Raw genomic sequence first — 22269 nt, 5'->3', positions numbered from 1 at the left:
GGGGTTAAGGATTTGCGCCCTCCAGTTCGAAGGATTTGCGCAGATTGGAGTCTAAACTTAGTTCTTCGGGTCCTTCATGGAGCCCCATTTAAGCCTTTTGAGGAGAGCGACCCTGAAGGTTTTGACGCTGAAAGCGGTGTTTCGGGTGGTCATTTCCTGCCAAAGCTGATACTCAAGTTTTACCTTAAAAAAAAAAAGGGAATCCTTTTTGGGCAGGATCTACGATGTTCCAGTTCCAGTGTTTTTTCGAGTAAAGTCTGAAGTTTTGGGGGGGTTCCCAGCACTTTAGATCTGTTCGCCCGTGCGAGGGGTTTTAAGACTGATCTTGGCTTGGGTTCAGATCAATACTGAGGGGACTGCAGGAGGCGTGCTCGGTAATGTAGCAGTGCCTCAAAGTTTTGTTCTCTTACTGCATCTGCTGGTAGGAATGTAAAACCCACTTGTCTGATCTGTGGTATTACAGGAACGAAAATTAGCAGGTAAGAACCAATGTTCCTTTCTCCTTCCATCTCCAATCCAATCCTACTTCCTTCCCTCCTTCCCTCCCTCCCTCCTTCCCCTGCACAACCCCTCCTCCCACTTGGATACCACCCCCATGCAAACTTCCTTCCTCCTTTCCCTGCCCTAAACACTAAGATTCCTTTGCTCCCACCCAAAAGAAGTAAAAATATAATTACCCAGACACAAGAATGCTTGAAAAATGGCTTCATTTTCAGAAAATAAAACCAGTTTTACATTACATAATATGCAAGTGTGTTACAGAATTGTTGAATTTTCTAACTGCTGCTACAGAATCTAGGCCTGAGCCACTGCGGGAATCGGGAGGCTGTGAGCAGCACTGTAGACACCAGGGTACAACCAGGCAGCAGGAAGGGAATGATGTACTTCATTACACTTACTAACAGACAGAAGTTGAAAAGGTTCTCACCGCCAGCACTGTCCTGGCACTCTCCTCCTTCCTGTTCCAGGAGAATATTCCTTATCTGTTGGAACCTGCATGGCCTACAAACATCAGGCCCATGTGTGCCCTTGCCTGGTCGCGTAGCTGTTGTGAGGCCCGATCGCGATCGCATGCGATCGGGCCTCCCTACCTCTTTTCCGCCGGCGAGTCGGCACGCCATCCTTCCGGCCCCCCAGAGCACGGCTCGCAGCGTGCAGACGTCCTGCCGTCGCGGGACGGCATCGGGTGCGACGCGGCTAGCTCCGCCCCTTAAAGGGGCAGGATCGCGAGGACGAGGCCGGCCCCGGAAATTGACGTCAGCAGGGAGGGAGATTTAAGCGGTGCAGTGCAGGCATCAGACGCCTTCACAATAGGTCCCGTGCTTTGCTGTGCCCTGGTGTGACTTTGCTGTGCCTGACTCTGCCTTGCCTTGCTACCTGCCTACCGACCCGGACCGTGCCTGACGCTGCCTTGCCTTGCTTCCTGCCTGCTGAGACCCGGACCGTGCCTGACGCTGCCTTGCCTTGCTTCCTGCCTGCTGAGACCCGGACCGTGCCTGACGCTGCCTTGCCTTGCTACCTACCTGCTGAGACCCGGACCGTGCCTGACGCTGCCTTGCCTTGCTACCTGCCTGCCAAGACCCGGACCGGACTTGACTCTGTTTGCCTGCTGCTTGCCTCGACCCGGATTGGATTTTGCTCTGTTTGTCTGCCTGCCTGCCTCGACCCGGATGGGACTTTGCTCTGTTGCCCGCTGCCTGCCTCGACCCGGATTGGACTTGACTCTGTTTGCCTGCTGCCTGCCTCGACCCGGATTGGACTTTTCTCTGTTTGCCCGCTGCCTGCCTCGACCCGGATTGGACTTTACTTTGCGCCACCTGCTATCTGTCCGGACCCGGATTGGAGTTGATCTTCACAGACCCCTGCTTCGCGTGGAACCCGGCTTGGGCTCGCTGGCCTGTACCTGTCTGCCTTCTCTTGCTAGGTACTGAGGGGTCTTGCTCCGGATATCCACCCTCCGGTGACGAAGGACATCCCGGTTCCTCAGGTGGGTGTTCTTCTGTGCCGGGTCAAGGGTCCACTGTTTAACAGTAGCATCCTGGGTGTGCAGGCAATTGCAAGTCCTCTGCCGCCTCGGTTCCTCCCGCAAGCTGCTCCGTGCTTCCTTTTCTGCATGCTTCTCCCCTGCCCTTAACCAGCATCCGCTACCCAAAGCGGGCAATAACATGGCGGCTCCCACGTGCTGATACCTGCAGCTTCTGCTTTATTAAATTACATCCCACCGCACTTGCAATTTGGCAGGAGAGGTTTGAAAATGTCCCTCCTTCTGACACCACAATTCAGGGGTGTGGGGGAGGCCGCCCCCACCCCTCCCCCTGAAGATATGAGAGACCCCCCTCCCCAACTCAAGGTGCAGCCTCTTCTCCGCTGCCTCTGTCTAAACAGCTCTTCTTATACAAGGCTGAGGGGCTGCAATTCGTGGCTAACAGCAGCTTCTGACAGACTAAATCACTCTTTACAGAACAGGTAAGAGAGCTGGAGGAGGAGGAGGAGAAGCAGAATTACAGGCAGCAAGGTTGCTCCATTTTTAAGCGTTCCAACAGGCGGCTGGTCTTAGCCATAGGTTTCTTAACCCCTTTCCGGACCACCCCGAATATATTTGTCAATGAGCCTATTGTATTGTGTTTTCTTGTCCTGAAAGGGGTTAAACAGCCTTGATCAGGCATCCGAAGAGGGCATGAAGGCCTTTGAGGCCATCCTCTTCTCAATTTTCTCTACCAGGGACAAGGCCTCTTGCCAACAAGACGCACTACCATAGGGCTGCTCTGCACATGAATAATGATTAAGTAGCTTTTGCTTGGGGGTTGGCTTTCACGCCTCTTTCTACTGCACCATCTACAGTATCACTGACCTTTTTAACCTTTTGGGGGTTTATATCCCCTGGTGCAGGGTCTATCTACCCTTACACAGGGCAACAACTGCTAACAAACAGAACACATAATGCACCACTTTTATTGATGACAGTTAATTTTGACAGTTATATAAAAGTATGAATCTACAGTATTTACATATCCTTTTTACATTTTTGGAATGCAAAAAAAATGAAATATCTACAAATAAGATCCAATCTTTACAGGATATTGTAAAAAATAAATTAGCATCGTTGGCATTATTAAAACAATTTTCATGGACTCTCTCGATGACTTTGCACAACTTTAAATTAATTACTTGAAAACATATTTTTTAATTTACAGAAACAAACAATGAGGTTGACATTGAAAAGGGCTGGGTCCAGATTACTTTGAAGTCTCTTGGACAAACCCCTCATTTAAAATTTCCACCCCCTCGCAGAGGTGAACTTTTCACCAAGCGAAAAGAGGCAGGGCAGGGGGCATTCCATGAGCGTGACTAAAACGTATCCAGCTAGCGCCGATATTCAGCACCAGCTGGATAAACTTAGCCGAGTAAGTCTGGTCAGAAAAATCACAGTCCTGAAGTCACCCGAGTCTATTCAGCGGAACACTGACCCAGCTATGATCCATCGAGCAGAGGAGTGAAGTTACCCTCATAACTTTCCCGCTCCCTGGCTTTACCAAACATTTATTTTCTCTTACAACTGTCATTTTTAAAAGGTCATTTAAAAAACAAAACAAAAAACCTCCTTACACAGGTCGTATCAAATTGGATGCCATGTTTCTCTTTGGTGAGGAAATATGTGCAGTTCCCCTCTCTTTTTCCTGATTATAGGCTCAGCTCGTCTTCAAATGATCCCAGTCTTGCTCAGCCTATGTCCTCACATCTGCTTCCAGATGCCTGTTTCGAATCAGGGTTAGACTGGAAGAAAACCAATCCGCCAGCCAGGGAGGTGCTGTGCTATGTTGCTTTGATCTCCTAAAAGGAGACACTGCTGTTTCTCCAGGATGTTTATTTTGCCCACAACGATTAGTTTGACAACTGAGCTGCCTCTAACTTTAAAGGTTATTTGTCTTACTTTCTCATCCAAGGATCGGATAACGAGCGGGTCGCATTTTGTGCAGGTATTTCTGGCTGGCACAGATAGTGACGAGAAGCACAACACAGTTAAGTGACAGTGGAACATAACACGGCACGGGTTGTTATTAATCAGGGTCCCAAATCTGGGATCAGTCCATGCATACTTAAGATTCCTTCGCTTGCAATTTCCCATAATATGCACAGAGAAAATCAAATCTCCAGTTAGTTAAAAAATCTGAGATTGGGAAGGGGGAGAGGGGAAGGGAGAAAATACCGTGAAAGCATAGACCATGACTAACATTTTGAAACCATGAACTAGAAAGCAGCAGACTTCCACAGCTGGGAGGTTGCAAGCTTCAGAAGATTAGCTGATTACAAGTAGGACTCATGACAGATTAGGGACCAGATTTATAAACTACACAACCTTTTTTTCTTTTCAAGGGAAGATAATAAAAAACACTTCCCAATAACTTAGGGATAAAGTCATGGATTGTATTCATCCCTATATGCTGTACCAGTAAGCAAGAGAAAACATTTACAAGGGTAAAATGACAGGCTTTGATCAAAAAGATATTTCCAAACACTCCATGCTAGAGAAACATGCTATTACAGACTACATGTATGTACGAGACTTATGTTTGTCTTTAACACTAACATTTGGGGGTATGTGTTCTGTATTGGCTGCACTTGTATTGTCAGATTTGTACGGTTTACCTTCATGTGTTGAGTCCTCCTCAACACAGGCACCTGACAAAGTCTCAATCTTGGACCAGTTGTGGTCCTTTTTAGTAGTCAGATCTATTAAGAAACTCCTCCAATGAACATTCCGATCATGGATCTAGGAAACAAGACAGTGACAAACAAAATGTACTTAAGCAGGTAAGTGGTTTTTAATTGGCATGCATTAGAATAAGCAACAAGAGCCTCCCTATGAAATCACAGGTGTGTGAAAAGAGTTTTGTAAAGCTCTGAAGTCTGCACCATTGATTAGAGCCAGGCAAGGGGCAGACAAAGCTTAACCTCATGACCTACAAGGCCCCTGGCCATCATACAGGTTGGTAATACCTCAGCACACTATAAACTGATTAGGGATACTGTGTGGACAACTATCAATCCCAAATTAAATGATGATCACAAAACTCGTTTGACTTTTGACTTTAGCAAGTGTAAGGGAGTCTGTGAATTTTCTTCTCGGTAGCATAGTTCCCCCTTGCCAGAGTAGATACAGTAGTCTCAACAGACTCTGAATGCCATGAGGGATGTCAGAGTACAGTAAGAGTGTTCAACCCTACCCAGTGGGAGATGTCATGGATTTAATAAAACTCCTGTGCCCACCATATCAGTGCAGTCTTGGGGGTGCATTTCCAACAGATTGGTACTGGTGTGGGTCTTGTCCTCCACAGTCATAGGACCAGGAGTTGGGCCCTCTCTCAACAGTGGGGTGTGTGGAGAAGAGTTCTGTCTTGGAAGAGAGGCTGGAGCCCTAGGTCGGGATGGCCAGGCCCACAGGACTGGGAAGAAATAGTCTTAAGGAAGAGAAGTTTAAGTCCATATTACTCATCTGTTCAAAGGGGAGTGTTTTAGAAGTTTGAATAAGAAGATTCCTTTATGGCAGGCACAGAGAAAACTGCCCGAGGAAGGTCCTGAAGAGTTTCTGACTGACAAAATGAATCAACCAGGGGCTCATCTGAGTTTGGGAAATGAGAGATATTCCAGAGAGGATACAAAGCTGCATCTAGAAACAGATACCAGGGGAGAGCCAAGAGAGGAAGGTTCCTTCCCCAGAGAGCTTATCTGCCAGTGTGCGTAGCATTGTGATACTGTGAGAGACTGAGTTAATTTTTGTGCTTTTGGACTTTATTTTTCTGAACTGTTTGGTGCACCGACTCTTAAGGGTCAATATTCAGCTACAGGCCTGTCTGCAGGCTAACTTTTCGACTTCTCTGTTGTATAATTCTGACTGCTGGACTGCTGTATTAGGCCTTAGTAAGCCTGTGCCAGCACATGTCAAATATATGCTGTGCTGTTTCTAAAAGGAAAGTAGCTCATTACAACTACAGGATGTGGGCCTAAGTCAGCGAGAAGTGAAGGACATCTCACAGGACATGTGTATGTGTGTGTGTGGGCTTTATGAGAACCAAAGGAGAATATAGAGCCTGATAAGAGATGATCTATGTCTTCCTACAAAGTATTGTGGGGAGATGAAAATAGAATGGAAAATTGGACCCGAAAGAAAGGAAGAAGGAGAACAGATGTTGGGGTGCAGGTGGTCTAGGGAAAGGAAGCCAGGCCAGAGTGACAAATTTAGAAATGATCAATACCTGACTAGGAAACTAGAAAAAAAAAGTATAAAAGCCTTGCAAGATTGTGACATAGGCAAGGATCTTATGCATTCCTCCTTCCCAGTCACACATACTATGATTGGCAATCATTTATGTCCTATAATAAACATTTTACTAAATTTCTAAAATATTTCTGAGTCTTCTGTCTGGTATATGGGCGCTAAAACCATACACTATGGCACAACCAGAGTTAGCCGGATAAGTTATCCGGCTCACTTAACTCTGCCCCAGAACACCAGATAAATACCCAGAAGATTCAAAAGTCAGTATTTAGCTGAATAACTCACAAGTCAGCCGGCTAAATACCTTTGAATATGGACCGCTTAGTGTGCTGCTGTGGATTATATTTTTCCTGCCATTAGTGACAAGTGAAGATTTATTTTGGACAATTCTGGTGTACAGTGTAGTGTGTTTGTGACTTTGACTGGACTAGTGTGCAGAAGAGCCCCAGAAGAGAGAAAATCCTAAGGGCCTTGAAACTTTGCCTCCCCTCCCCCTACCCAGGCAAGAAGAACCAGGGAGGCATGGGAATCGATCTGGCTCGTGACCCTCTCATTAAGCCTCTGGTGCCTGGATAGAAAGCGGGGTAGGGGGCTACACTAGCTCAAAAGGTCACCCTAAGATTAACGAGTAGTCTGAGCTGGTCACGGCATAAAACCAGTGAGCCCCAGGTCTGCTATGCCTGCGTGTAGGTCTATCTCTGCCCTGAAAGAGTACTCCAATATGCTGGGTACTGATGCTAGTGGTTTCCTCAACAAAAAATTATTTCGTTTCTTGCAAATAGCAATGCCTCGAGAGACATAGAGGAAACTCTCTTTCCTTACTCTCATAAGAAAATGTAGTATTTTTCCTCTGAAGCTTTGAGTTGACTTGGTTCCTTTCTAAACTGAAGGGCAAGTGATATATCTAATAATCAGGTTAGAAAACATATTGGAAGGTATTTCAGCCTGCCTCCAAATGCTGGCTGAGTCGATATATTTCCAGACATTGCATAGTGTCACACAGTAGGTGGCTTTACATTTAATTTTCATGTAACTTCTAAGGTTTCTCTTGCATGCCATGCAATCAGCTGCCTTCTAACCTCCTGCTCAGCTCATCAGGAAACCACTATAGACAAGCAAGGCTTCCCAATAGGCTCCAAGGTAGTTGCAGCACTACTGGAAAGGGAATCAATGTTTTCTTAATGGATGCTAAAAGTCATGACCTTTGGAGAGTTTATAGCACTATATATATCATAACCTAACAGATGACAGCAGATAAAGACCAATTGGCTCACTCAATCTGCCTAGCTGTATACCCTTGGGCAGCATTTCATCCTAGCCAGCTCTGAGTGGGCTAAGCGCAAGAATATTTTCCCATAAATTGATCTGCCCTCGCTGCAATCTTCCTCCTTAACTATTTTGTGTTTCATCTTCCAGCATGTGAGACTGTCTCTCACACTAATGTTGGGAAGGCTGACAGATATGTCCATATACAATAATAATAATAATAATAATAATATCTGTAGTAAAATATATTAATCTAAAATTTAGCTTGTTTTACCGATACATGTCTTCGTAATGTAGACATATCCGTGAAGGTTCTCTCGCAGGCTCTGCATTTGTACGGTTTTTCCCCTGTATGAATTCGTTGGTGGCGCCTGAGAGCTCCCTGCTGGGTAAATGTTTTTCCACACTGGTCACAGAAATAAGGCCGTGTTTCTACAAACCAAAGAAACAGAACAGAGTGACAATCTGCTCAGCCTTGATCTCAACTTCCAGTAGCATCTGCACAGACTACATGACAAGGCATACATTAAAACACTAAGTGGTTTCTAAAGTTTTTTTTCTAACTCATTCAAAGTATTCCCTCAGGCTATTACTAACTGAGTACAGTTTTAGTTTTGGTTTTTTATCCCAGTAGGTCTGACAATGTGAAGTTGTGCATTTCTGTTCAGTTTAAAAGACATCCCAGATTCTGGTATTAAATATTTAAAATCAGCAATGCCCAATGCGCCAATTAAGATATCTGAACAGACTGAAGAATGTACAAATCGACATAGCCCAGTACAGTGGGTTTTTAATCTGCCATCCTATATCAAAAGAATCCCCAAAGGCTGCTCCATGGAAGAATGCATTTGCTCTTTATTCTGGAAGCTTACGCTGCCATGGCTAGCTTACTTCCATATAGGAAATGTGTGAGCCACCTTTCTACATAATTTATTAAAAAATGTTGAAAATGTAGTGAGAGAACAGGGGGAAATACACAGATGGTAACCGTTTGCCTAACAGACAGCACACTGTCTCATCATCGTAAATCCCCTCTCCTCCTTTCAGCAACTCAATTTAAAAAAAAAAAATTGTGCAATTAAAGATATATATATATATATATATATATATATATATATATATTTGTATGTTTTAATATTCTTTAAATGTTTCTTTTCAAATAAGCAAATGTTCAACAAGTTTTCATTCTATGTGATGTGCTCAGCACATTTCCATTAAATACATAATGTCAGCGACATATGATAATCACAAGAGTCCAATATAGGCTGTGTTTCGAGAGAAATTCTTCTTCGGGGGCATGTTGCTCCTTTGCGTGCTCTAACAATTCTTCCGGACAGCCTATTCGGAAGTGGCATCAGACGCCAGCAGCGACGAGTTGCTGATGCAGCCCAGGTTGGTCATGAGGTTACCTTAGCAATGGCTTCAGAACGCTACGTGTGCCGAGTAGGACCGAGCTGTGTGAGAACCCAAAGTGGATCACCTGGAACTGTCCAGAATCGAGTCACTTTTCACACTAAACTAAATCATTAAACACAGAAATGCTGCCAACATATCAGGAAAGTCACAATGGCCCAAAGAATGCTAACTAGCCCTGACTGCCCAATTTACGCATTTATACCTTTCAAAAACGGCACGATGACAATTTTAAAGCACACGAAATGCCCAAGTCCAAGCTGAGGGTTTATCTGGGACCTCTGACCCTTTCACACATGTCTCCATGTCTCCCCTTATGAATTTTTACTGATTTTACTATGTTTTTTGCTCAGAAAAATTGGTGGTAAAACTAGAGACATTTTTACTTTTTTTCTTTTTTATACCACATTTTGCATACTGTATTCTCTTTAGTTTTCATTTTTCATAATTTCGCCTCTCTGTGCTTCCTTTTGTATTTATCAGTTGCCCTGTTCCCCCTTTCCCTGTTTATTGTAATTTCCACCTTTTTTACGTTAAAATGTAAACCGATATGATGTGTACTTTAATGTCGGTATAGAAAAAGCTGTTAAATAAATAAATAAATAAATAAATACATAAAATAAATGATGGGGGTTTACTCAATATCCCTGACCACTGTACACTTGCCCAATTTTTATTTGTATTTATTTATGCTATTTTCACTTATTATTTATTTATTTCTAAGCCTCCCTGGGCCGGGACAGCAACCTAGATGTGACATCACAATGACGTCACAAACTTTGTGGTCTTTACCTCCAAAACCAGACTGCGGCAAGAAGCGAATGCCCCAGGACACCTCCCCAGAGCCTCTGCCATTGAAACTATGGCAGTGCAAACTCCCACTTGACACCTGTGTGGTCCAAAAATGAGCAAGAGTGGGGGCAGCGGTCTTGATGTCTCAATGCTCGCTCCACCCTCCCCCGCTCCTGCGACATTCCTATTATTGTAGCTCACAGCCGCCGGCCGCACAATGCTGCCTCACCTCTGCTCCTAGGCCCTTCTCTCAGAAGTAGCTTCAAGCCAAAATGCTCCCCCTACCCCACAGGCAGCCCCTCTCCCTGCTGATGCAGTACTATGCTGCCATCAGCCACAGGCATCCCTTTATAGGACCCCCAAAAACAAAAATAAAAAAAACAAACAGCTCTCTGGGCAGGCAAACCCTCACTCAGCTGCCCTCCTAGCCACAGGCCCACAGTCTTAGGACCCCCCCTCTACATGCAACCACAGCCACCAGCCACCCCAGGGCACCAAGGGACAATTCCAGGTAACTCATTTTATTTCTGTAGCCCCTGTTTACATTTTACTATTTTTATGTTTTGGCCCAGAAGTTTCCTCCTTCTCCTTTGGGCTTCCAGCTGAATCGGAACCAGGGCTGGGGGGGGGGAGGGGGGGAGGGGAGGGGATCTGGTGCCATGAGTCTTCATTCTCAAGTGGCCGGAGATAATTCTCCCTCAACCCATTCAGTGCAGCAAAAATCCTCAGCTGGAGCCATGCACCACGGCTCCTTCCAGGACCTTGCAATTGTAGGCCCTAAGCCTGGCTCCTAAGTGTCGCTTTTTGCATGACGACAGAGATGTTCTTCCCCCTTACTGACTATGACACAGCCTCCACAGCATCCCCAGCCCCAGTCAGCCAGAGACACGGAAGAACCGATCCAGGAATCAAACCCACGTTTCTCCACATGGCACGGCGTGGGCCCCAGTTTACTACTATCTGTATCCACAAGGCACTAGACCTTTGCATGTATGATTTTATATTCTACAAAAGGGCATAAGGACACCACCAGACAAGACACTACCAATGCATCGAACACCCCTTTTTAAAATCATTCTCTTAAACAATAGAGCCCTCTTAAGAGATGGAGAACTAGATACAAACATTTCTTAAAGAGAAACTTGCTAACCTTGTGTACACAGACAACGTCTACAGCAGGGACAGAGACTGCGGTTGCCTGTGGCATGCAGCAGGTTTGTGTGCATGACTGATTCTCTTACCTGCATGGACATTACTGTGCTGGGCCAGGGAGGCTCTCAGTCCAAATGTTTTCCCACACACTTCACATTTGTAAGGCTTTGCTCCCATGTGACATCGTTTGTGACACTTTAGGTATTCATTGGTTGCAAAATGTTTTCCACACACATCGCATTTGAAAAGACGCTCTCCTATGTGGATGAAGAATCATGTTAAATTCCTCTTGCCATTTGTAATAAAACAACTTAGCTCTAAAATAGGTATGCATATGTCAAGGGTAAAATTGGGTGTGCACATAAACTTGGAGAAAAGACATTCTGCTTTCTGCCTTCTACAAAATCTCCTAAGGGAATTTAAATGAAGCCATATTTCTCCTAATCCTCAAGCACCGACTTAATACACTAGAATTTTAAAAGGTATGGATTATTGACAAATAGTAGGATCTTTCCTGGAACAGGAATTAGGGACATAATCAACTGGCACGATAAACACATTTATAAAGTTTCCCTAATATCAAAGGAGCCCTTTTTTCAGGGTGCTGGAAGCTGGTCAGTTTTTCTAGTTAGCTGAGACTTGGCAAATACACCTGCTAGGTGCTAACATTCAGCCCTGCACATTCTCAATAACCCCAGAATTGCTACATTTAGGAAGTCAGGGCTCTATTCACCCACAACCCAGTGTTTTGGTTTTTTAACTCTGGAAGATGAACCTCAGGCTATTCGGGTTTTCTGAAGCACAATCCTGATCACACCCAGCTTTACATATGAAATAGCTCCCAGGCATCTCTAAAATATGAACAAGCACATTCACTGTGGCCACAGACTGCAATGCTGAATATGCTAGGACTCCGTCAGTCACACATTGTGGTACCACAAAACTCTACTATATATTGTCTACACTCTAAAACTACACCTACTCGTAGATATAAGCGAACTCTTACACAGCCACTCCAACACACACAACTCTTAAGTCCACATTCACATCACCTCACACACAATGCCTAGAAGATATGGCACCATAAATGTATTCATATTAAAAAACACATTTTACAGGAGATATAAAATATTTTTAAACAAATTAAGTTTTGTTTTATTTTTCTTATTTGCTCCTTTGGGGGTGGGGGTGCAGGAGAGGAGTTCTCCGATGGGAGCTGCAAAGTCTCTGCATTTTAAGACGATAAGAACATAAGAAGTTGGGAGTCAGACCAAGGGTCCATCAAGCCCAGCATCCTGTTTCCAACAGTGGCCGATCCAGGATACACTGGAGGCAGTATATACAAATATCTCTCATGCATGTTCATCAGGGATATCCTGATAGCCCGACTGGGTGGGCAGTAGTGAGGGGTGAGGACCAGCGATTTATAGCGCTCGGAGTCTCTTGCTATTTCTAGTAGAAGATCTCTGTTCTAAGGCTAGCATGCCAGCTGGACCTGAGAGATGGTGCTCACGGCAAGGGGGGTGACCATATTCCCTCAGGAGAATTGCCTGAACTGAGAGTCAGATGTCCCAGGAAACAACCAGGACATCTAACAACACGGCAAGGGCAGTGTCGCTATTCAAACACATGGAGGACAATATCTGGAAAAGCAGCAAGTGGACAAGTTATACGGTCAGAGTTTTTTTGGGAAAACCTGTGACAGATATTCAGTGGGACAAGTTTCCCACTGAATACACTCACCAAAGATTTCTGGATATCGTTCCCCGGATATCTTTCAATCTAACTGGCTATATTCTGAATAAAGATTTAAAGGTATCCAGGTCCGTTTAACCGGATAAGTTTCACTCTACCCGGATAATTTCAGAATATCGCAGGATAACTAAAACAAAAAAACCCCAAAACCCCCCCACCAGCAAAATTACCCTCCCGATCCTTCTGGCCTGACTCCCCAGCTCCCCAAAACACTTTCACATAAGTGCAGGCCAGTACCCGATCCGCTCCCCAACCTCCCTATCCCCCAAAATAAAAAAAAAAAAAAAGAAACAGACCGAAGAGATGCAAGGATGGCCACCCCCCCCCCCTCCCTCCACACAAAGGCACTGAATCCCCTTCTGTCCCCCAGCCCCACTCCCCCCCACCCCAACAAAACCCCAGGCAGGAGCCTGATCCCGTCTTACCCGCTCCCGAAATCGCTCCGACAAAACCATCGCTGGCAGTCACTTCTGGCATTCCCGACGTAGCAACGCCGGAGGTGCCCAGGAGCGGATGAGACGTTACCGCACTCCTGGCTGGGGTTCGGTGGGGATTCGGTACTTTTCCAGTAAATGTAATGGGGGGGGGGGGGGGGCTGTTCTCGAGTCGCTATGGCCAGCTTTACGGGTTGTTGTTTTTTTTAATTTGGGGGGTTACAGGGTAGGGGGGCAAATCGGGCACTAGCCTGCACTTAGGAGTATTTTGGGGGGCTGGGGAAAATTGGGCCAGAAACTCTGGAAGGATTTTTTTTTTTTTTTTTTTGTAATATACTTAAGTGTCTATATTTTGAATATAGCTAAGAATCCAGTTATCCAGGGACACATGCCCGGATAACTTTAGGATGCTCAAAGGCAGTTCTAGAGAGTTCTACAGCCTCATGGCTGAGGTCCGATGACTGGGGCAAGGTCAGGTTGGTGCCATTTTGAATAACGGCATCGACCAGGTGGGATGTGGGGAGGCCCTGGCCCTAATGAGGGACCGGAGTTGAATATTTAAAGTTCAGGGGGTACAAATTTTTTAAATTCACACCTTTGGGGGTGGGGGGGGGGGGGGCCAGGACTCTTGCCATGCGGACATATTATTCTAATTTTTAACTTTTGGGGAGCTGAGGCCACCTCAAGTGGCGGCCCCAGGTTGAGCCAGTGGTCACCCCTGAGCCTTGCTCAAGCTTTTTTTTTTTTTTTTTCCAGTGGGCAATTTTTAAGCGGCTGGCCCTTTAAGGCGATGGCAGTTCCTTGAGGTTGGGGCTGACATCACGTTAAAGGGCCACTAGCCGCATTCTTCTGTCCCACGCTGTTTGGCCGCAAGACAAAAGAATGCGCCATAAAGCTGTGATGATTTTTGGGGGAGGGGGCCCCCATTATCACAGCAACACTGTCCCGCGATAGTGGGACCCATCCCACAAAAAAAACAAAAACAAACAAACATCGCAGCTTGACGAATCCCGGCCTGAGTTAGCCAGATAACATTACTGCGCCCTGGAACTCCACCAAGTGAATCGATGGGATTTTCATAATCTGTTGTTTGTCTGACAAAGTCCCAAACTTATCCAGACAAATGCTTTGAATACAGACCACAGAGAGGCCAAGTTTTAAAGCCATTTATATCATAAAAACGGATCAACACAGCTTGGGTTGCTCTGAATCCAGACTAGCAGAGCGCGACAGCTCTTCTCGCAACGCATTCAGGGATCAAGCATAGCTGTTAGCTCTCCAGCAAAGGGCTTGAACTAAATCCTGCCCTGCACAACTTCCAGCTGTGCGCTGGAACTGTAGTAAGAAAAATACAAGTTATTTTAAAAAACGTTTTAAACATTTCAACACTTTGAACATTCCTAGCGCTGGCAGATTTTTATAGTTTGATTGCCATGACATTCAACAATTAATCGGTAGTGAGGAGCAAATTATAATAGCAGCACCCATAATTTTGATTTGTGCAATACTTTCCATTACACAGCCCACCTCCTAAGAACATAAGAAATTCAGGCCAGTGGGCCATTAAGAGCAACGTCCTGTCTCCAACGGTGGCTAATCCAGGTCACCTGGAAGTACCTGGCCTGTCCTAATGGGGAGATTCGTTTGCTCTCTTCCAGAAGAGATGATGATCCCCAGCTATACCTGGCTAGTAATGGAGAGAGGGGGCTGCCCTCCATAAACTCTTCCAAACCTTCAGGCCGATACGGTACCGACGCGTAAAAAAAAGTGCAGCAGTGCCGGGCGCCCGCGCATTTGGCGCGCGCACATTTTGGTTCGCAAGCCGCTCAATTCAGTATTCAAATTAGACGCAAATCCAAGCGGCGGCAAAGAAGCGTCAAAAGCGCGCCTATGAAGCGGTAGGCGTTCGCAATCCATTTTACTGTATAGAGCGGTATACAGCGCCTATACAATATCCAGGGTGCGCTGGCGTCATACCTGTCATTTCAAATGTCATTTCAAATGTCATTCCAGCAGGTAAGTGGATGGTTCTTTTCTACAGACCCCGCATGGAGACCGGGGCCGCTGCCCTGAGTAGCTGGACGTCCTTGATCGGAGGCCACCCCCTACCTTCCACGTTCGGGCGCTTAAGGACGTGCAAGGGCGTCCGGGCGTCTGTGAAGGTTGGGGCCTCCGAGCATAGACGCCCGGAAAGAGACGGGAACGCTGCCTTCCAACGTCCATGGCCGCTGCCTTGAGTGCCCGCCCGGACGTCCAAGGTCGGGGCTTCCGTTCATGGGCGTTCCCGCCTCTTTCCGGGCGTCCTCTGATACCTTCCCTTTCCTCGCCTCGGCCTCGCCCACCTTATCCTGCAGATAGAAGTGCACACGCTGTACAACAACGCTTGCTCTTTCACCCGCAGTCAGGGGGACAAAAATCTAAAGGGTGAAAATTTTAAAAGCCCGGCGGGGAGATACGCGCGTGGACGGGCCGCGTGCATTTTCAAATGCTTACAGTCAGTTTTTAAAAAACTGGCAGACCGAGGGCGGGGGCCAACTGGGACAGCGCCATTAGCCACTGTTCTGGTGAAGCGCGCGCAGGCAGCCGGCCGGCACGAGCTACTTACTACTGCTCCGGAGAGCAGGTAAGTATAGGGGGGAAAAAAAACAAACAACTTAGTAGAGGGGATTTAAATGGCAGGGAAGAGAGGGGAAAAAGGCAGGCAGGGTAGGTAGGGGGTGTAGGAAGTACCCTCCCAGTTCACTCCTTTATTGGAGCGGACTGGCAGGGAACTGGGGAAAGGCCCAGCTTGCTGCTGCGTGCATTTTAAAAAAATGACTCCCCCCTCCTTGTGCGCGGGCAGCCGATTTTATAACATGCGTGCGTGCCAGGAACCGCGCCCACGTGGACGCTCGCTCGTTTCTTTTAAAATCATCCTTAAACTGTTTTGTTATGTGGGTACATGCACTGACCCAGGTAAAAATGTTTCATTGTTTTGCCCGTAGCTGCGATTGTTTTGCCTTATGTACATTACTCTGTACTTGTCTGCATTCAATTTCATCTACCGTTTAGATGCCCAGACCAGAGTCTAGCAAGGTCCTTCTGAAATTCCTTACACTTTGCTCATGTTTCAAGTATTTTGAACATTTTTGTGTCATTTGCAAATCTCATTGCCTCACTTACTGGTCCCTTTTCCGGATCATTAATGAATAAGTGAAACAACCCTCATCCCAGTACAGATCCCTGAGAGCACAAGACCCACTCCCTTTTCCTATCCTTTAACGAGTTACATTGCCTTGTATCCCAGCACTTTTTCTTTTCCTGCAAAGGTCTCTCCAGAGGGACTTTATGAAATGCCCTCTGAAAATCCAGATGTTTTATTTTTATTTTTTTATCTGATTTATATTCCACCTTGCAGGCCCTTCAAAGTGGATTACAGTTACGTACTGTAGGTATTTCCCTACCCCAGAAGGATAATAATAATCATAGGGATGAATTTTCAAAATGAAAATATATGTACATACTTTCACTTTTGCATGCGCACATACGCACGTATAAAAGGGGCGGTGTATATTGGTGCGCAAAAATGTAGTTCTATATTTTATAACCCGCATTTATATGATATGTGCGGGTTACAAAATATGGTAAATGTACCCTACAACATGTGCACGCATGTAAAAAGAAGAAAAAATCATGCGAATAGGTATTGCACTTATTCAGATAATTTCCGGCTAAGTAGCAGCAAAGTCAGGTAGATGGATGAGTCTCAAACAGAGCTACTTATCTGGATAAATTCCGATTTATCTGGATAAGTGGCGCAAAACTTCTATACCAGCAAAGTTTTATGTCTATCTTTAAAAACATACGCATGGAGATTTTACCTACGTAATTTGCATGCATTTGCCCCCGTAAGTCGGGATTTATGTAAGCTAGAAGATTTTCAAACATGCACGGCAATAAAATTACCAGTTTTACCAATTAGTCTACCAATTCACCCAGATCATCTGCAGATCATTGAGACCCTCCTGGCTCTTCACTCAGGCCCCCTACTCAGTCAGTATTTCACTTACTCAAGATATAGAGCAAGCAAACTGCCAAATAAACGTTTGTTAATTCATATAACACAGCAACTTATACGTGTTGCTGCTGGCCTCGCACCCGGAATGCCACTGGCTTGCTTTTTTTTTTTTTTTTTTTTTAAATCATGCGCAAATTTACTTGCGACCCATTACTTACGTGTGTATGAGGTTTATAAAACAGCATATACCATGAGTACAAGCTATTTAAATGTGTATATGCTGATTTTTACACACTCAGCTTTTCAAAAATTCACCTTTAAATTTGTACCTGAGGCAATGCAGGGTAAAGTCATTTGCCCAAGGTCACAATGAGCACTAGTGGCATTTGAACCCTGGCTGCTGCTCTAACTCCTCAGATACACTATAACGACCGGCTTACCCTTAGCCATATGTTTATTTGCACCTTCAAAGAATTCTTGGTTGATTGCTGTTCTAAGAGAAGTTGCAACAGTTTACAAAGCAAATACATAGCAATACATACAGGGAGCCCAATTTTATAACATAGCGCTTAGTGCTGAAGTCCATATGTAGGACTTCAGCCATAATTTGCAAAGCGGACTTATGTATATAAGCTTGTTTTGGCAATTAGCAGGCGCATGTGAACCCTTGTGCAGCCTATATGTGCACATTTATGCTTGCATGGGAGCAAGTGTAAATATTCACTTGTATATACATTTACGCACATGCTTTCGATTTTAGATAGTAGGCATGTAAATGGTTTCCCTGCCCTAACTCCATCTTGGAACGAGTACACATAAAAGTACAGGTGAAACTGCTTCTGTGCGTACTTTTGGGAAACAGTCCCCAGGGTAATTTTCAAGATGCCTATATCCATGTGTAAAACAGAATTTTATGTGCGTACATGCTTTTGAAAAGTCACTCCATACTGTACAAAGCAAAAAAATCCCCACAATTATATACAATAAATAAATAAGCAAAAAAGAAAAAAAACATATTTAAAAACTGATAATTAAGCCAAAGATCCGCAGTAAAGATACTCGCTTGAGTAACCACTTAAGATTAGGGGCACAGGTGCACATGGTAAGCGCATTTTAAATCACAGGCGTGCAACTGCGTGCCCGATTTAAAATTCCAGCAAGTGTGTGCTTGCGCGCCCAATCAGACACCTGCTTGCTTGTTTTACGTCTGTTCAGCTAATTTAGATAGCTGGCTATCTTTTGAATATCTACCCCACAGTGATCAGCTTCAATTTATTTCTTCTATAGATTTATATTCTGCCTTTCAGCCACTTGTGGTAATGAAGGTACTTCCCAGTCCCCAGAGGGCTCACAACCTTACTTTTCTACCTGAGGCAATGGAGGGTAAAGTGACCTTGCCCAAGGTCACAAGGAGCAGCAATGGGATTTGAACCCTGGTTTGCAGCCTGCTGCTCTAATCTCTAGGCTACTCTTCCACTCAATTCCCCCTACCCATCTGGTATGGGTATGTCCCCAACACCCTTTGCAGTGAAGATCACTCTTTCCGCAAAGAAATATTTGTGGATGTTGCCCCCCGAGATGATTCCCTGGGGACCATACCATGACCTCTTGTTCTAAAGCTTTTTTTCCACTTAAAAAAAAAAAAGGTTTGCTTCATGTGCCTGATTAATATTAGAGAAGGTAATTATAAAAAGCCCACACAGCAATAAGTTTCCTTTGAAAATAATCAGGTAAAATGGCCAGGTATGCACACACATTCACTTGCACAGAGTTAGACCTCCTCTTTGGACTTTAAAATAAAAAATATGTGTATTAAGTGCCGACTCCACGCCCCCTCCTCCCAAGAACGCCTTTCTGAAGTGTGCGTAAAAATACAACAGAAAGCAGAGTTACTCGTGTAATGTACCATCCACCGAGCTGGGGTCAGTTTTAGAAGTCATTTACATGCAAAAACGGCTTTGAAAATTCCCTCTAAATGTCTCGGTCACAGTACACTGTCTCTCTCTCTCTCTAGAGGATACAGATTTATCTCTCTAAGTCTCACGTTATAAACTCTCTAATTTTCCAGTATACATATTTAGTTCCCCAAGTCATTCTCTAATTTTCTGAACTTAATTTTCAGAAATCTGGCATTTATATACAGAGTCTGAAATAGATTCTTTTTATTCCTATTCCTGTGTATCATTAGCAGTTGATTCAGGTCATTTGGAATAATTTCATATTTAATACCCAGCTGTGCTTCCTCTGCATCAGGATACTCTTACTGGGGTAGATTTTAAAACTTGCACGAGGGCGTCCATGTGCGCGCACTACTCGGCGCACGCACATGGATACGCAATTTTATAACATGCGCGTGCATGTTATAAAATCAGGGGTCGGCGCACGCAAGGGGGTGCGTCGAGCCGTGCAGCCTTTCCCCGTTCCCTACCCCCCCATCCCACCTTCCCTTCCCTCCCTCGCCCTTTCTCCCCCTACCTTTTTGCTGAATTTTCTTTTATTTCAAAACTTACTTCAGCCCTGGGTTGAAGTAAGTTGTGCGCGCCGGCTGACTGCCGGCGCACGATCCCTGGCAGACTGGCAAATGGCCGCTGTGCCGGGAGCCTCTCCTGCCCCGCCCCGCCCCCTGGACTGCCCTGCCCCCTCCCCGCCCCTTTTTGCAAGCCCTGGGACGTACACACGTCCCGGGGCTTTACGCGAATCGCCGGGCCTTTTGAAAATAGGCCCCATTGTCATGTTGTAGCAGCATCCTTTGAACATACCTCACTGAACCGTGCACTCCTGAGCGACTGTTGGTGTTCCCCCATGATCTAGTTTAAACACTGCTCTATCTCCTCACATCTTAACACTGCAGAAACAGGTCTGCCCCACCTCTGGGACATATTCTTGGGGCTTGGACTGCATGACAGCATCTCACATACAGATGGAATAAAAGTGTGTTTTTATTATTAAGGAATTAAAGTTGGGTAAATTGAGGCACAGTACACACACACACACACACACACACACAAACACAAGAGTGAAGACTTGCATCTTCCAGGTTCACCTGAGTCACAAGTGAAGACAATCTAAAGCAGGAGCTCCCAACTCTGGTCCTCCAGGGCTGCAAACAAGTCTCTGTTTTCAAGCTATGCATATTAGTCTTTAGTTGGTTAAACAGAGCACAGAAACCATGGTGTTTTGTTTTGTTTTTTTTTTAATACCAACCAGTGTGAGTCCTCCTGTGGCCATTTAGCTTGCCTTTATCAGCAAAAGAAGCCCCACATTCCTCACACACATAGGGCTTTTCTCCAGTATGGGACCTGCAGTTAATAGAAGACAAACACATTGGTTAGATGAGAGGTAACATCAAAGGCCGGATTTTAAAAGCTCTACGCGCGTACATCCAGTGGATTTACACGCGTAGACTGCCTTATGTGCGCCAGGCCTATTTTATAAAGGCCCGGCGACGCGCGTAAAGTCCCGGTACTTGCAAAAAGGGGCGGTCCAGGGGTGGGGCCAGAGGCCTCTGACACAGCAGCCATTTGCCGTTGTGTCGGAGGATCGCATGCTGGTAGGGTGCCCGTGAGTACAACCTGCGCCTGTCTCCAGGCAGGCACAAAAGGTTTGATAAGAATTTGGGGGGGGGGTTAGAGTAGGGCTAGGGGGGGGGGAAATGTAAGGGGAAGGGGTGGGAAGGTTAGGTTAGGGGGAAGGAAAGTTCCAATTTTGGAGCGGCCTGGGAGGGAACGAGGGAAGCCCACGGGCATCAGCGCGCGCAAGGTGCACTAGTGTGCACCCCCTTGCGCGCGCCGACCCCCGATTTCATAACTTGCACACGCCTGCAAGTTATAAAATCGGATGTAAATGTGTGCGTGCCGGGTAGCATGCGCACATGTCACCTGCACGCAGGTGTTAAAATCTACCCCTAAGTCAATTGAAAAAAAAAAGTATTTAATCTTAAAATCAGCTACAGTATTCACTTATGTTTACAATAGCAAAATCAATGTGTAAGATCAGTGGGTCCGAAAAACTTGCCCTCAGGCAGCCTACCAGCTAGTCATGTTTTCAGGATATTCACCATGAACATGCCTGAGATACAAGTGAGGCAATGCACATAAATACAATACATCTCGGGCACATCCACGGCAGATGAAATCCTGAAAACTCAGCTTTCTAGGGGGTTCCTGAACAGGTTTAGGAACCACTGCATAAAATTATCCCTAAGAGCAGACAGCTAGAAAAACTGGGCTGGACTGCACTGATATATCGTGGGGGCCGATGCAATACAGTGCGCTCAGCCAAGCGCTCAGCCCCTTATACAGTAAGGGGTAATAGCGCATCTAAAACTTGCAGACAAACCGGGGCTAAATGTGCGCTCAGCCGAGCGCACCATAATGAATCGGCCCGTAAGAGATTAGCACAGCTATTACCCCTTATAGAGTAAGGGGTAATAGCGCGTCAAAAACGCCCGGCCAACCCCCCCCCTCCCGAAACTAATAGCGCCCACAACAAGCAAATGCATGTTGATGAGCCTATAAATTATTCCTGCGCAATACAAAAAGTAAACCCCACCCCTGCGCGCGCCGAGCCTATTTTGCATAGGCTCGGTGGCACGCGCAAGCCCCGGGACGCGCATAAGTCCTGGGGCTTTCATGGGGGGGCATGTCGGGGGCGTGCCTCGAGCAGGCGTAACTTTGGGAATAAAGGTAGGGAGGGTGTAGATAGGGCTGGGGGGGGAATGTGGGGAGAGGCGGAGGGAACGGGCAGCGCGCGCAGGGCTCGGCGAGCGCAAGGTGCACAAACGTACTTTTGTTTGCGCCTGGTACGCGATCAAAGGTATGCGCTCGCGCTTTTTTATAAAATGTACCCCTAAGTCTATTCCATGCTACTGTTGCTAGTAATAGCAGTGGCTATTTTCTAAGTCAACTTAATTAATAGCAGGTAATGGCCTTCTCTTCCAAGAACTTATCCAATTCTTTTTGAAACCCAACTACACTAACTGCACTAACCACATTCCCTGGCAACAAATTCCAGAGTTTAAGCAGTGGATTTCTGCAAATCCACCTTAATGGACTGTTCCATACGAGGCATTATGATATTCTCTGTTTTATTCTCCTTTCCTTTCCTAATAATCCCTAGCATTCTATTTGCTTTCTTGGCTGCTGCTGCACACTGAGTAGAAGTTTTTAACGTATTAACAATGA

General features: G+C 45.7%; 1 protein-coding gene across 2 annotated transcripts in view; it reads right to left on the bottom strand.

Moving 5' to 3' along the window:
* Positions 1–2410: 2410 nt before the first annotated feature.
* LOC115086951 (GDNF-inducible zinc finger protein 1-like) overlaps positions 2411–22269 on the bottom strand; it is a 34627-nt gene continuing 14768 nt past the window's right edge. For both annotated transcript variants that reach the window (XM_029593470.1, XM_029593469.1), the window contains 4 exons: positions 20291–20385; positions 10990–11157; positions 7818–7975; positions 2411–4771 (listed from right to left, as the gene is read on the bottom strand). In XM_029593470.1, the coding sequence (XP_029449330.1) occupies positions 4547–4771; positions 7818–7975; positions 10990–11157; positions 20291–20385 (646 nt within the window). In that variant the 3' untranslated portion in view covers positions 2411–4546. The remainder of the gene's footprint in view (positions 4772–7817; positions 7976–10989; positions 11158–20290; positions 20386–22269) is intronic.

The sequence above is a fragment of the Rhinatrema bivittatum genome, chromosome 3 (genome assembly GCF_901001135.1).
Source record: "Rhinatrema bivittatum chromosome 3, aRhiBiv1.1, whole genome shotgun sequence".
Lineage (NCBI taxonomy): Eukaryota > Metazoa > Chordata > Amphibia > Gymnophiona > Rhinatrematidae > Rhinatrema > Rhinatrema bivittatum.
Note: the sequence above shows the minus strand (reverse complement) of the source record. Positions and strands in the feature narration are given on the sequence as shown.